Source organism: Pollicipes pollicipes, unplaced genomic scaffold, assembly GCF_011947565.3.
Source record: "Pollicipes pollicipes isolate AB1234 unplaced genomic scaffold, Ppol_2.1 Scaffold_1600;HRSCAF=1878_pilon_pilon_pilon, whole genome shotgun sequence".
Taxonomy (NCBI): domain Eukaryota; kingdom Metazoa; phylum Arthropoda; class Thecostraca; order Pollicipedomorpha; family Pollicipedidae; genus Pollicipes; species Pollicipes pollicipes.
This window is the reverse complement of record NW_023595962.1, coordinates 4,417,073-4,431,270: the sequence shown is the minus strand read 5'-3', so window position 1 is coordinate 4,431,270 and position 14,198 is coordinate 4,417,073. Positions and strand designations below refer to the sequence as shown.

At 52.9% G+C, this 14,198-nt stretch overlaps 1 protein-coding gene across 1 annotated transcript in view; it reads right to left on the bottom strand.

Moving 5' to 3' along the window:
* The window catches only part of LOC119090040 (uncharacterized), a 49,709-nt gene that overhangs the window by 10,061 nt on the left and 25,450 nt on the right, over positions 1-14,198 (bottom strand). The window contains exons 2-3 of the mRNA XM_037212839.1: positions 13,286-13,384; positions 6,901-7,054 (exon numbers count right to left, since the gene is read on the bottom strand). Of these exons, the coding sequence (XP_037068734.1) occupies positions 6,901-7,054; positions 13,286-13,378 (247 nt within the window). The 5' untranslated portion in view covers positions 13,379-13,384. The remainder of the gene's footprint in view (positions 1-6,900; positions 7,055-13,285; positions 13,385-14,198) is intronic.

Here is a 14,198-nt window from a genome sequence, read left to right as displayed (position 1 = left end):
GTCTTAGTCGACCAGAAGGTCACGACCTAGAGGACTAAATCAGTCGACATAGCTGGAGCAACATAGCCTAAGCCTTAAAGGGGGACTGGGCAGCTCACATGAAATGCTATCGGAATATGACATTAAGTCCACAGTTCGTGACTTGAGATCACAGCAAGTGTGCGTAGGAATAATTTACCTGTACCGGTAGTGTGATTTGTCACTACAGATTTAAAGGCATGCAGCACCACTGCAAGGCAGCGCGAGCAGTATCATATAATGTGACACGTCCCGTGTATTTATGCTTTCGTCCATTACTGACCGTCGTAATCACCCTGTTCCAGGCTACGCAATGTGTAGGCATGGTGGAAACGTGGTGGTTTGGCAGTTACGTGGCAAAAGCCACTTCAGTTTATTTTGGAACGGCATGGTGCTGTTTTTATGTTGCAAAACGTCCATTACGTAAGCCTTACCGTATTTCACAGGCATTCAGCCCTAACTGCAGGCAGCTTATTTTTCTGTCCTTGGTCGTCATTAGTACTTTGGTGGTTCGTACTTATAAAGTGCGATGGAAGACCATTCGTTTCAGGTTGTCTCTAACTAACTAACACCAATACCTCACAATTCTTTAGTCGGATACTTATGTCGGGCTCGCTAATAATGTGTCTCATCTGTAGCGAGCATCCTCTTAGGTTGGCGGCATTCACTTAGTTAGGGCCATGTGCACGTGCGCTATATATCTACCTACCTGAATAGGCAGTACATCCGCTTGTTCCCACAGCCCTGACAGATATGAGCCCACGCTCTCACACTCATATCGCAGAAATAGCTCTGATACGGTCTTGCAGGTTTATGAAGTTATTTTTTCTTACATACCTTTGCAACACCTTGAGCATTCAGGAACGTCAGCACACGTATGTTTCGGCGCAAGAACACATGACGAAATGTCATGCAACATGAAAGCATGCACTCAGCGTTGTATGGGCGTAACGGCAGGTAAACAGCGAAAGCATGCACATAACGGCAGGCTGTTGTCTTATTTCGACAATCACGGCACAGCTGGCAGACTGGTCTCTTTTTTCAAAGATCGGGGTAGGGCTGGCAGGCTGCTCTTTTTTCAACAATTAGGGCACAGCTGACAGGCTGCTCTCTTACTTTAACAATCAGGGTATGACTGGCAGACTGCTCTCTTATTTAAAAGAGATATATACAATAATATATAATAATATATATAATGAAAAATATAAAATAATAATAATAATAACATAGCTAATAAACAATAATAAGTGATAAATAATAATACACAATCAGGGTACAGCTGGCAACTGCTCTCCTGTTTCTTATCATTGCTTTCAACCAACAAACCTGCCCGGTCCTGAGCCTTGTGTCTTGGTAATGATCCGAGCCGGCTGCGCTGGGCTCTGATCGGCCCTTGGCGAACACATGGCTCGTGCAATGAATGCCATCCGCTCTGGTGAAGGTGGGTCTTAATGTCATCCGCTGTGGTGAAGGTGGGTCTTAATGTCATCCGCTCTGGTGAAAGTGGGTCTTAATGTCATCCTCTCTGGTGAAGGTGGGTCTTAATGTCATTCGCTCTGGTAAAGATGGGTCTTAATGTCATCCGCTCTGGTGAAGATGGGTCTTAATGTCATTCGCTCTGGTGAAGGTGGGTCTTAATGCACATTTTAACGTGTGCCATGGGAAGGATGCTGCTGGCAAGAGTTACTAAGCCTTTTGTTGTTAAATCTGCATTGCCTACCGAAATCAAGCATTAACTATCACATCGCAGACGGCGCCAACGGTGATGTTGGAGGCTCTGTGCCAAGACCAGTTTCTATGCAGCCATCTATTGGCGTATTCAGGTCGTGTGCTGCAGGTAAATAGGAGCTTCCAGCATGCAACTTGTCTTGATTTTCTTATATCTGGCTGTTTTTGTTTTTGACGGCGGCGTCTCTGTTGCCTCCGAGACGTCATCATAGGTTATTAGATTTACGACAAATGCTGTTGTGACGTGACGGAGCCGCTGAAAATGGCCGCGAATCAATCAAAAAGACAGGATGTGACGCCAAGACCGATGACAAGGCAGAGAAGGCACAGCGGCCCAGCGTGAGTGACATCAAAATTCCACGAGAACTACGCATGGATTAACTGATGAGACGCGATAACTCCAAGACACGTGTTAAGACGTGCAGCAAGACAGGAGGACTAGGCTGGTGGCGCGAGGAAGGCCATGCACTCACGAGAGGCACAGAGGCACAAAGGCAGAGGCACAGGCACAGGCACAAGCCATTATTATCACATGAAACGCCGCATTTGGCGGCATTTTATCCTTAGATTTGCTATTATCCATGGCCATAAACAACATTGATATTGACTAATGAACATGTAAAAGTGATATTTGCATGTAATGGCTACTTATGTCGTTAATTTTTTGGCAGGAGCGTTATGGGAACAAAGCGTGCCGAGTCGTTGGAAAACAGAGCAGTCACCAACAGTGCTTTCTTTTCCAACGGCTTCAAAAACACGGTTTTCAGAAAATTGTGTAATGTGGATGGAACCGCGTGCAATCATTATGTATGTAAATTCATGTATATTATTCATCTATGTTCGTGAAATGTCTTTCTTTTGGGCTACAAGAAGAGGCCAGATTGACTCAGGCTTCCCTTCATTGACTGATGTATATTTCGTCGCTTACGTTTTGCCATAATTTCACGTAACAAATCTTCAATGCCACTTGTTTTATGAACTCAACGCATGTCGGGGCGTTGGCTGCGCACATTTCGGAAGAGCCCCCCAGAAGCAGCTTGACGAGTTTAAAGTTAGGAGTAGGGTGAGTGGCTGACTGGGTGACAAGGAGTGGAGTGAGATAGAAGTGACTCTGAGGATGTCTCCGCGTTTAACGAAAATGCTTAGCGCCCCCTGGAGGACCGGGCAGAGCGGCGCGTTTGAAGGGTGAGGTAGTGGACCATTTATTATATAGTATATATATATATATATATATATATATATATATATATATATCTAGGTCAGATAATTTAAGGTCAAAGGAGGCCAGCAAGCTATGTTCGGCGGAAACACAAGTATCTTAGTTCGAAGTGTTCCAAAACGCTCAAAAATGAAAACTCAATACCAAGGATGTGAACAGTTACAAACCATGAAACACTCCATAACTGATGAGGTAATGTATGCATCACAGGCGCCGCTGCATTATTATGCCATAACTGTTGGGGATTGGGCGCTGAGGGAAGTCAACTTGGACGCTGGCCAACGGGATATTAAATGTGAGGTAAACTGGGCAGTTCGATGACGCCCATTTCTTGGCAGAGCTCCTCCTGATGAATGGTGAGGTTCGCCAGAAGTCCGCGTCGGAAGTCGCCGCCGTGCGGAATGCTCCCGTGCCTCGCCCTGCTTCCGGCCCGGTGTCCTTACGCGAGCGGCGGCGCCAGTCTCTGGCGAATGGTCGGTGACGCAGCGGGGGTGGGGGGTTGTTCTAGGGTCGAGCTCAATGGGCCGCCTGCTCAGCGGCAGACCCTCCTCCGATTAGAGCACCAGAAATAGACACTGCTCCGCGAGCGTGTGCCTCCATCTCACGGCGGGTCTGGCGCGCGGCGAGCGGGTCTACGTGTCCATGATAATGGGTGATAAGCATAGCCGACATGACCACCCTGTGATAGCGGTCAACGGGCACCCTGGCGTTGACTGGCTGTAACTAAACAGGTTGCCGGTCCATCCGGTTGTTTATTTGTCTGATTAAAATTTCGTTCCTTTGCCAACCGAAGCACCAACAGCTGCTTGCCCGACTCTTTATTGCCATGCTTGACAAAAAATTAGAGAAACAACAACAGCAAAAGACAATATCCGCAGCCTGCACGCCTAGTACAGCAGCATGATGGCAGATTTCAGCGGTTTCCGATGCGCGAGTGAAACACGCCGAACTGACGGTGCAGTGAGGTCCGTCGACAGCCGCTGGAAGACTCCGCCAGCAGAGTGTCTGACGTCATCACATCTGACGTCTGACGTCATCCTGATCACAGCAATCAATGGGCTGAGGCCAGAGAAGATCACAGCGCCCCAGCTGGCGGGCTATTCCCAGCAGCGGAGGGAGCCTGACGGCTGGCAGCAGCGATCCCAAACAAACCGGCGGGACGAGCCAGTCGGGGCCGAGCCCGGGCGGTCGCAGCGGGCAGGGGCCAGGTCTGTAGGGCTGAAGACCGAGACTAGACCAGGGGAGGGAGAGGTCTGTACGGCTGAGGGACCGAGACTAGACCAGGGGAGGGAGAGCGGTCTGTACGGCTGAGGGACCGAGACTAGACCAGAGGAGGGAGAGGTCTGCACGGCTGAGGGACTGAGGCTAGACCAGAGGAGGGAGAGGTCTGTACGGCTGAGGGACCAAGGCTACCTGGGGACCGAGGCCAGGACAAAGGTAGGTGTGAAGACTCGTGGAGTGACGAGTATGAATGGCTGAATGGATACGAACGTGTGAATGGGTACGAACGTATGAGTGGGCACGAATGGACGAATGGGTACAAACGGATGAATGGGTACGAATGGATGAATGGGTACAAATGGACGAATGGGTACGAATGTATGAATGGGTACGAATGTATGAATGGGTACGAATGCTCCCATGCCACTCGGGATGTCATCAGATCAAGGAGCTCGAAATTTGTACAGATATGAGGTTGAGGTCCAGACAAGCCGAAATTAGGTTCGCATTCACGGAGAGTCGAGTGTGGGAGATTAGTTGGAGTTCACGCAAAGATGAGTCACTCAGACAGAGTTGAGGTTGGAGCTTACACAGAGCTGACGTTCGGGCAAGAGAAGGACCAAGTGAAGCACATAAAACATGACTTACAAGTTCAAACGCCTGAGACGGAATAAGTTGCTCTCGAATGAGACTGTCAGTGCATTAGCGTTGCAGCCGCCGACACCGAACATACGAGTGGGACCAGCGAAGTGTTCACACTGCGCGCTGGATTCAAACTCTGATCGCGCGCCTCGAGGATTGGTGTGCTACTGGTGACGGTACTAACTCCTGAGATTGGTGCGTCACCGCCGACGCCACCAACTCCTGAGAATAGTGCGTGGCTGGTGGCAACACTAACTCCTGAGATTGGTGCGTCACCGCCGACGCCACCAACTCCTGAGAATAGTGCGTGGCTGGTGGCAACACTAACTCCTGAGATTGGTGCGTCACCGCCGACGCCACCAACTCCTGAGAATAGTGCGTGGCTGGTGGCAACACTAACTCCTGAGATTGGTGTGTCACTGCCGACGACACCGACTCCTGAGAATAGTGCGTGGCTGGTGACAACACTAACTCCTGAGATTGGTGCGTCACCGCCGACGCCACCAACTCCTGAGAATAGTGCGTGGCTGGTGGCAACACTAACTCCTGAGATTGGTGTGTCACTGCCGACGACACCGACTCCTGAGAATAGTGCGTGGCTGGTGGCAACACTAACATCTGAGATTGGTGTGTCGCTGCCGACGACACCGACTCCTGAGAATAGTGCGTGGCTGGTGACAACACTAACTCCTGAGATTGGTGTGTCACTGCCGACGACACCGACTCCTGAGAATAGTGCGTGGCTGGTGGCGACACTATCTCCTGAAATTGATGCGGCGCTAGTGACAACACAAACTGACGAGGTTTCAACACCAAAGATCTCACTCAATAGTACGTCCACCACCACCACCAATCCCCCCCCCCCTCTCCCCCACAATGCATCGCTGCGAACTGATCTAGGGTAACATCGTGTTTGTGTGCTTGCTGTGGGGTGCTGTGTTTGTTGCCAATGCAACACTAGCCCATGCCATATATCTTTCGTGCCAGGAGTTGACGCGCAATCGCCGGAGAGCACCACCGCCCAGCAGGTGGTGCTCCCTGGCGCTGCCCAGGTACGGCCCAGCAGGTGGTACTCTCCGGCGCCCCCCAGGTACCGCCCAGCAGGTGGTACTCTCCGGCGCCCCGCAGGTACCGCCCAGCAGGTGGTACTTTCCGGCGCCCCCAGGTACCGCCCAGCAGGTGGTACTCTCCGGCGCCCTCCGGGTACCGCCCAGTAGGCGGTACTTTCCGTCGCCCCCCAGGTACCGCCCAGCAGGTGGTGCTCTCCGGCGCCCCCCAGGTACCGCCCAGCCGGTGGTACTCTCCGGCGCCCTCCGGGTACCGCCCAGTAGGCGGTACTTTCCGTCGCCCCCCAGGTACCGCCCAGCAGGTGGTACTCTCCGGCGCCCTCCGGGTACCGCCCAGTAGGCGGTACTTTCCGTCGCCCCCCAGGTACCGCCCAGCCGGTGGTACTCTCCGGCGCCCTCCGGGTACCGCCCAGTAGGCGGTACTTTCCGTCGCCCCCCAGGTACCAGCCCAGTAGGCGGTACTTTCCGTCGCCCCCCCAGGTACCGCCCAGCAGGTGGTACTCTCCGGCGCCCCCCAGGTACCGCCCAGCAGGTGGTGCTCTCCGGCGCCCCCCAGGTACCCGCCCAGTAGGTGGTACTTTCCGTCGCCCCCCAGGTACCGCCCAGTAGGTGGTACTCTCCGGCGCCCCCCAGGTACCGCCCAGCAGGTGGTACTCTCCGTCGCCCCCCAGGTACCGCCCAGCAGGTGGTACTCTCCGGCGCCGCTCAGGTACCGCCCAGCAGGTGGCGGGTTTCCTCCAACACCAAAAAAGCATTGTCCTGGAAGCTGCGAGCATCTCAAAGGATGCTTCAGGTCCGTTAAAGCACGATAAACGACAAAAGAGCCAGGGCGGACCATCGGGCCCGGAGCGACGGCCGTCGTCAGACCAGCATGCCGCCGTCGCCCGACGAATGTGCCCTCTGATGCGCCCTCTGACGTGCCCTCTGATGGCCCTCTGATGGCCCTCTGATGTGCCCTCTGATGTGCCCTCTGATGTGCCCTCTGGCATGACGCTGATCACTCACGCGAGTAGTCCTTCTTGGGGAGGCGAGGCTTCTCGAGCCGGGACGGCGGCAGGTCGTCGCCGGGCTTCTTGCGGTAGGACTCGGGGGGCCACTTGAGGTCACCACGCGCCCGCACCGGTACCCTCCGCATGGCCTCCTGCTGCGTCTGGTACGCCTGCCGGCAGGTCAGGTCACGGCAGGTCAGGTCACGGCAGGTCAGGTCACGGCAAGGACGATCCAGCGAGGGAGCTTGGTTGGCGGAGGGGAGAGGCAGGTGTAGAACACCTCGCCGATCACACGAGAGTTAAGTTCAAAGAGGGAACGATTCTCCTTTTAGCCACAATTTAAAATGGCCTGACAGCCCCCTCCCCAAAGCTGGATCTGCCAGCGGTTTGAAGCGACGTCACGTCCTACGCATGCAACGCCGTCCCTGTAATCCATCTGTGATAAACGCCTTGCCTATCCCAGGGGCCTGCATACAGAACGGAAGAACGCAGCGCTAGCGAAGCCTCCCGCGTCCCGCAGTGCGCGGGAGCCAACACATGGAGACGGCCTCACACCCCGTCCTTTACATAACGGGTACGGCAACCTGCCAGCCGTTCAATAATGGCTTGTGCGGTAATAACGTCCGGTGGCGTTAAAGACGGCCTCATACTCCGCCCTTTACATAACGGGTACGGCAGCCTGCCACCGTTCAATAATGGCGTGTACGGTAATAACGTCCGGCGGCGTTAAAGACGGCCTCATACCCCGTCCTTTACATAACGGGTACGGCAGCCTGCCACCGTTCAATAATGGCTTGTACGGTGATAACGTCCGGCAGCGTTAAAGCTCACGTTCGAAGACAGTGTCCGTCCCGGAGTGGGACTCCCCAGTGCGCATGCGCCAGCGCCCGTCGCCAAGCTTCCACGCTATGTTCTGGTCTGGCCTTCGGTGGGGTATCAACGTGGCCTTCGCTCCGGCACGGCCGGTCGATGCTAGAGGCGCGGTTGGATTCCAAATTTTTGTAGATCTTGAGATTGGAGGGACAGGAGAAAATCTTTACATAGTTTTAGGCAGCCCTTATCATTATGTCGTGTCGCATATTGGCATGTATCTCAACTTATTGAATGCGGGTGCACATTACTTATGCAAGGTAATCCTTTTTTCATTCGATTCTGATGAAGGGATGCAGCAGCACAAAAGTTATTGGTGTCCTTGGTTGTAGATTGTAGTCATTTGCTGTTTGAAGAAATGTGAATTTTTGGGCCAAGCTGCTTTTTGAAAACTTTTGAACAGACATCTGGTTCTTCCTTTGATTTTGGATAACCTTTGGAAAACAGCTTCCAAAAAACGGCACCTCTAGCCGATCTCTGTCCACGACCGGCGGCTGGTGAACGCTTTAAACTACTCATTGTTTCCAGAGGTCGAGAGGCAACAGCCAGCCTGAGCTGGGGGGGGGGGGGGGGATGTTCCGAGCGGAGGTGTTGTGTCGGTGGAGAGGAGCAATGGTGGACGAGACGAATGGCAAGGCTTTGCTGGAATTTATATCGTATTTTGGTGAGGTGGAGGAGTATGGCAGCAGAACGGCAATGGCTGTGGTGCGTCCCTCTGAGGTAGTTGTGCTGGATCTGTCCTTGCAGATGTGGCATGCTCCTGTCCACCTCACACGGTGCCAGGGCAACACTGCGGTATCTGGGATGTGTATGTATCTACTTTGTCGTTACGTTTGGTCATTGCCTGCGGATCTGAGTTACACTCGAAGCCATCTGTCTAAAATCTTGAAGGACATTGTCACTAGCCTTGCCCATCCATTCGACGTGTTTTCTTATCATAAATCTGTAGGAATAGGACTATATGACAGAAAATATTATCTAACCAGCGCTTCCTATCTATGCTTATTTAACTAGAAGTCAATGAGAGAGAGCGAGAGAGAGAGAGAGAGAGAGAGAGAGAGAGAGAGAGATAGAGAGAGAGAGAGAGAGAGAGAGAGAGAGAGAGAGAGAGAGAGAGAGAGAGAGAGAGAGAGAGAGAGAGAGAGAGAGAGAGAGAGAGAGAGAGAGAGAGAGAGAGAGAGAGAGAGAGAGATAGAGAGAGAGAGAGAGAGAGAGAGAGAGAGAGAGAGAGAGAGAGAGAGAGAGAGAGAGAGAGAGAGAGAGAGAGAGAGAGAGAGAGAGAGAGAGATAGAGAGAGAGAGAGAGAGAGAGAGAGAGGAGAGAGAGAGAGAGAGGAGAGAGAGAGAGAGAGAGAGCATTAACAGATTATTAAGATAATTATCTTGCATGACATTTTTGTAATGGATGTTTCGATGTTTGAATAAAGTGATGTTTCTCATACGAATGCATGGGAGAATATATTGCTTAACTAGTGCTTCCTACCTACGCTCCTTTAACTAGTGGTCAATGAGAGACAGAGAGAATTCCTAGATTATTAGGAACAAAATATTGTCCATGGCACTTCTGTAATGAATGTTTCCGCTAGCTGTCTTTCTATGTCATGAACAAGGCGTGCAACAACCAGGAATCCCAATCACTATTCGCTCCGCTGCATTCCTCACTTTATTCTGTTGGTGTAGGACTCAAGTCCCACATTTAGCTCCAACCCCCACCTCAACTTCGAGAAAAAGTTAGGCCGAATCCAAAGATAAATCAGATAAATTGTTGCAGTATTTTTGGGGTACGTAACATAATTCTCACTGCTCAGCCCCATTTCCTCGCAATTATTTTACGAAACTACACCGCTGGCCAGGACAAGCCAGTGTGGACTGGTGGCTTACGAGAGCGAGTGATAACAGGAATGCAGTGTCACTCGGTACAATGTCCTAATGGACGTTGGCGCCGTCTGCCCTATACCACGGCAAAGCGGTACGGACTGACCTCACTTGACCTTGCCTTCATCCGAACATTAACGGCTCCGAGGGCGGCGTGTTGGCTTAGACTGTGCCGCAATACCTCTGTGTACGGCGGGGTCCGAAGCGTGAGTTTCCAGGCGGCGCGTCCTGTATTTCGTAGATCGACGTGGCTTACGGCGGCTTAACGGACCACAGCTGCGCTTGTTTTGGCGCAAAGATGGGTGTTACAAGCCAACTATTCGCAGTAACCTGGCTTATTAACGTTGGGGCGAAATATTTAGCGGATCACACCACCGGTTGAGAGGCACAGAGAAGTGTTCGAAACAATGATAGTGTTTGGGCAACATAATTCAATCACAGCACTAAACTCTCGACATATCGCTCGCACCAGAACGCTCCGTGGCAGTAGAAACACTGCCGCCGTTTTTTGGGATATGTTAAGTGTCTCCAAAAGAGAAATTTTGGGAGACATAGGAGATATGTTAGGCTCAGCGCGTGTGGTGCATGGGAATACATCATTACCTTCACTGAGCGCCTATTTGGTGGCCTATAGACGGTTATTGGCCCATGGACGGTTATTTTCTGGACTCAGACATCATTTGGCTTCATCGCAATCGCCTTCCCCCGAGCTTTTGTAAGATCTTTGAACCCACCCCCCTCCCCCCCACCCCCTACCCACCCCCGCCCGTCCATGCACCCATGCCTCATCCCCGGCTGGAAACGCATGATCTAAAATTCCAACACACTTTCACGCTGTTAAAGGCATGCATCACAGGTAAATCCCGCTGTTCAAGACCACTTAGCAACGATGCTCTCTGTCGTAATCGGTTCTAAATATATGTTACTGTTTGAAAAGGTAATCTGCAAAGGTATATATATCGACGACTACCGAATAGTGATAGGACGTCTTTCTGCGGGTGAATCCTTTACAGCGAAGCGAAATGTTCCTTTCATTCCTATTTTAACTCCCGGACGAGCGATTTGTACATCTATCCAAAGCTGAGGGTACTTATATAATACAGCCCCGGTGGCTCAGTTGGTTAGAGCACCTGCCTTCCGATTCGCCCACCCGCTGCAGGGTGGGTTCGCTCAGTTGGTTAGAGCACCTGCCTTCCGATCCGCCCACGCGCTGCAGGGTGGGTTCGCTTAGTTGGTTAGAGCACCTGCCTTCCGATCCGCCCACGCGCTGCAGGGTGGGTTCGCTTAGTTGGTTAGAGCACCTGCCTTCCGATTCGCCCACCCGCTGCAGGGTGGGTTCGCTTAGTTGGTTAGAGCACCTGCCTTCCGATCCGCCCACCCGCTGCAGGGTGGGTTTGCTTAGTTGGTTAGAGCACCTGCCTTCCGATCCGCCCACGCGCTGCAGGGTGGGTTCGCTCGGTTGGTTAGAGCACCTGCCTTCCGATCCGCCCACGCGCTGCAGGGTGGGTTCGAGTCGCTTTGGGCGCTTGCTATTTGCCCTTGACAGGTATGGCCGGCAACAGGTGGCAGCGGCCGCGCTTAAGGTCAGCTGACGTCAGAGGGCAGGACGGGCCGTGCCGAGCATTACGGCACGTTAAACTTTCGTCACCAAATGCTGCCGTTGAACTTGCGTTGTGTAGTCGGTTTCAAGGGACCGGGGATCACGCAATAAGCACTGCTTAGCGTGAGCTCTGATCCCAAATATCTATCAATTCAAAAACATCCGGAATAAGTCTGAAAAAAACGGTGTTCAAGACTGTTCCAACTATGCATGATGAAAGCAAAGCATTTCTGAAAGAATGCTGAAAGTCATGTCACTAATCGGCAGTTGCACGTTAGTGTGGTGTGACGACCTCATCTGCGTGCGAGCAGATGTCAACTGCATAGACGCGACACTGGTGCGGATGTCGACCGTGTGGGAGCGGCACCGGTGCGGATGTCGACCGTGTAAGAGCGGCATCGGTGTGGATGTCATCCGTGTGAGAGCGGCATCGGTGCGGATGCCGACCGTGTGAGAGCGCATCGGTGTGGATGTCAGCCGTGTGAGAGCGGCATCGGTGTGGGTGTCAGCCGTGTGAGAGCGGCATCGGTGTGGATGTCAGCCGTGTGAGAGCGGCATCGGTGTGGGTGTCAGCCGTGTGAGAGCGGCATCGGTGTGGATGTCAGCCGTGTGAGAGCGGCATCGGTGTGAATGTCAGCCGTGTGAGAGCGGCATCGGTGTGGATGTCAGCCGTGTGAGAGCGGCATCGGTGTGGATGTCAGCCGTGTGAGAGTGGCATCGGTGTGGATGTCAGCCGTGTGAGAGCGGCATCGGTGTGAATGTCAGCCGTGTGAGAGCGGCACTGATGGAGCAGGGTGAGCCTGTGCCACACTGACTTGGGATCAGCTCAGTGCCGCTGCCGAGCGGCGCCGAGCGCGGAGCTCGCAGCGGGAGTGCTAGCGTGCCGTCAAGGACAGCAAAAGGATCAGCTGAAGACCATAAAAAGATCAATACTCGAGTCTCAGCTTCCCACCCAACCGGAGCACATGAAAGGTTTCAACACGCCGCAACAGGCTGGCAGTATCTGAACCAGAAACAGCTCAGCGAACCTGAAAGACTGTTGCCAGCTGACGGGCTCAATGTTGTCATGACAACAAAAAAAGCAATCGACTGGCAACTGCATCGTAGTTGGTTGATCCCAGCAACAACCTAGATGACGAGGGCCCACTTAAAGCATGTGTCACCGTAGTTATACGGAATATTCTTGAAACCCGAGTCGTCTTACGTGGCGAGGTGATGATGTAAAAGACATCCGTGCATGGAAAACAATGAGTAAAGTGATCTCGTCTTATCCAAACTATCGCGAATCAAAATCCCGCTAACGATAGGCAAGCTGTAAAACAAGCTTGAAGAAAACGGGATCTCTCCTTTTCCTAGGCTGGTTCGCTGTTTTTCTCATCGCCACAAACATCTAACTTTGTCACGAAATAACCAGTTCCTATTACAGGATATCTGTTAGTTTCCCACAACCCCCGGTGGTTTTGTGCTTACAGCATCGGTAAACAGCGGATAACACCCGTAGTGGACTCGGTTCCCAGCCAAAGCGGCGGGGTTAACTTTATATCCATGGTATGGCACTGCGTGTGAAGCTGGAATCCCAGGGGTTGTTTGGCTGAAAGGCTGGATAAAAACTAGGCGGTCGCTCCGACCGTTTGGGTGACAGACCCTGTGCCCAGACCCTGTGCCCAGACCCTGTGCCCAGGCCCTGTGTCCAAGCGACAATCTATGCTCGCGGAGCGCTCCAATTCCAACACTGCTCAATCGGACAGCTGCGCTCCTTGCCTGCACGCCCCAGTGCCCTGTCTCTCTCCGTCTCCGTTACCTGCACAACCCAGTGACCGTGTCCTCTCCCCGTCGTCCGCTACCTGCACAACCCAGTGACTTGTCTCTCCCGTCTCCGCTACCTGCACAACCCAGTGACTTGTCTCTCCCGTCTCCGCTACCCACATACCCCAGTGACCTGACCAGTCACACCCAGGCAGATGCCCATTGTCTCCGTTAACCCCCCCCCCCCCTCCTAGTGCCCTGTCTCCCTCCCGTCTCCGCTACCCACACACCCCAGTGCCCCGCACTGTTACCTGCACCGCGGCCTCGTGGACGGGAATCTCGTGGCGGACCGTCTGCTGCTGGGGCGGTCTGCACGCGTTGCGGTAGCCGCTGGAGGCGTTCATCGCCGGCTGCAAACAACAAGACTTTGAGCTGGATGGCCATACCAAGTGACCGTTGGCGAGGCGCGAGGCAGAAGAAGCGATGAAGACATTCCAAGCTGTAGTGCATAGTGTGTAGTGCGCAGGTCATAGATAGTTTGATCGATGTTCGCTGCTAGTCGGCCGCTGCTGGCGGCAGGTGTGCAACTCTAGGTCTCACGGAACAACGAGAACGGTTTTCGTAAAAGAGAGGTGCATGCACTTGTGAGCTGTGATCTATGGTGGCTTTGTTGTGTGGTTTGGTTTGCTAGAGTGTACGCAGGGAACAACATTTTTCTCACGTCACGATATGTCCATTCTGTACCATAAGCCACTGATGACTGGTACGTCCTCAGTGGCTTATTCTCCCGAGTGTAACTAGCAAACCAATCTTTTAACTCCCGTTGGGTGTCATCGATGGAGACCATCCTCTAACCGCGCCCGCACTGCTCCCCGTTTCCATGGAACGTGAGGGCTGGTGCTTCCTATTTATACACCAAATGCATTCATAAAGTCTTAACAAAGCTTGACTGACACACTTACAAGGATGACAGTAATGGACTCCCAGCCAGCTGCGAGGCATCGTCGTTCAGGCAGGACAGCACGTTCTCTCTCCTCTCTCTCTCCTCTCTCTCTCTCTCCTCTCTCTCTCTCTCTCTCTCTTCTCTCTCCTCCTCTCTCTCTCTCTCTCCCTCTCTCTCTCTTCCTCTCTCTCCTCTCCTCTCCCCCTCTCCCTCTCCCCCCACTCCTCTCCCCCTCTCTCTCTCCCTCTCTCTCCTCCTCTCCTCTCTCTCCTCCTCTCGCT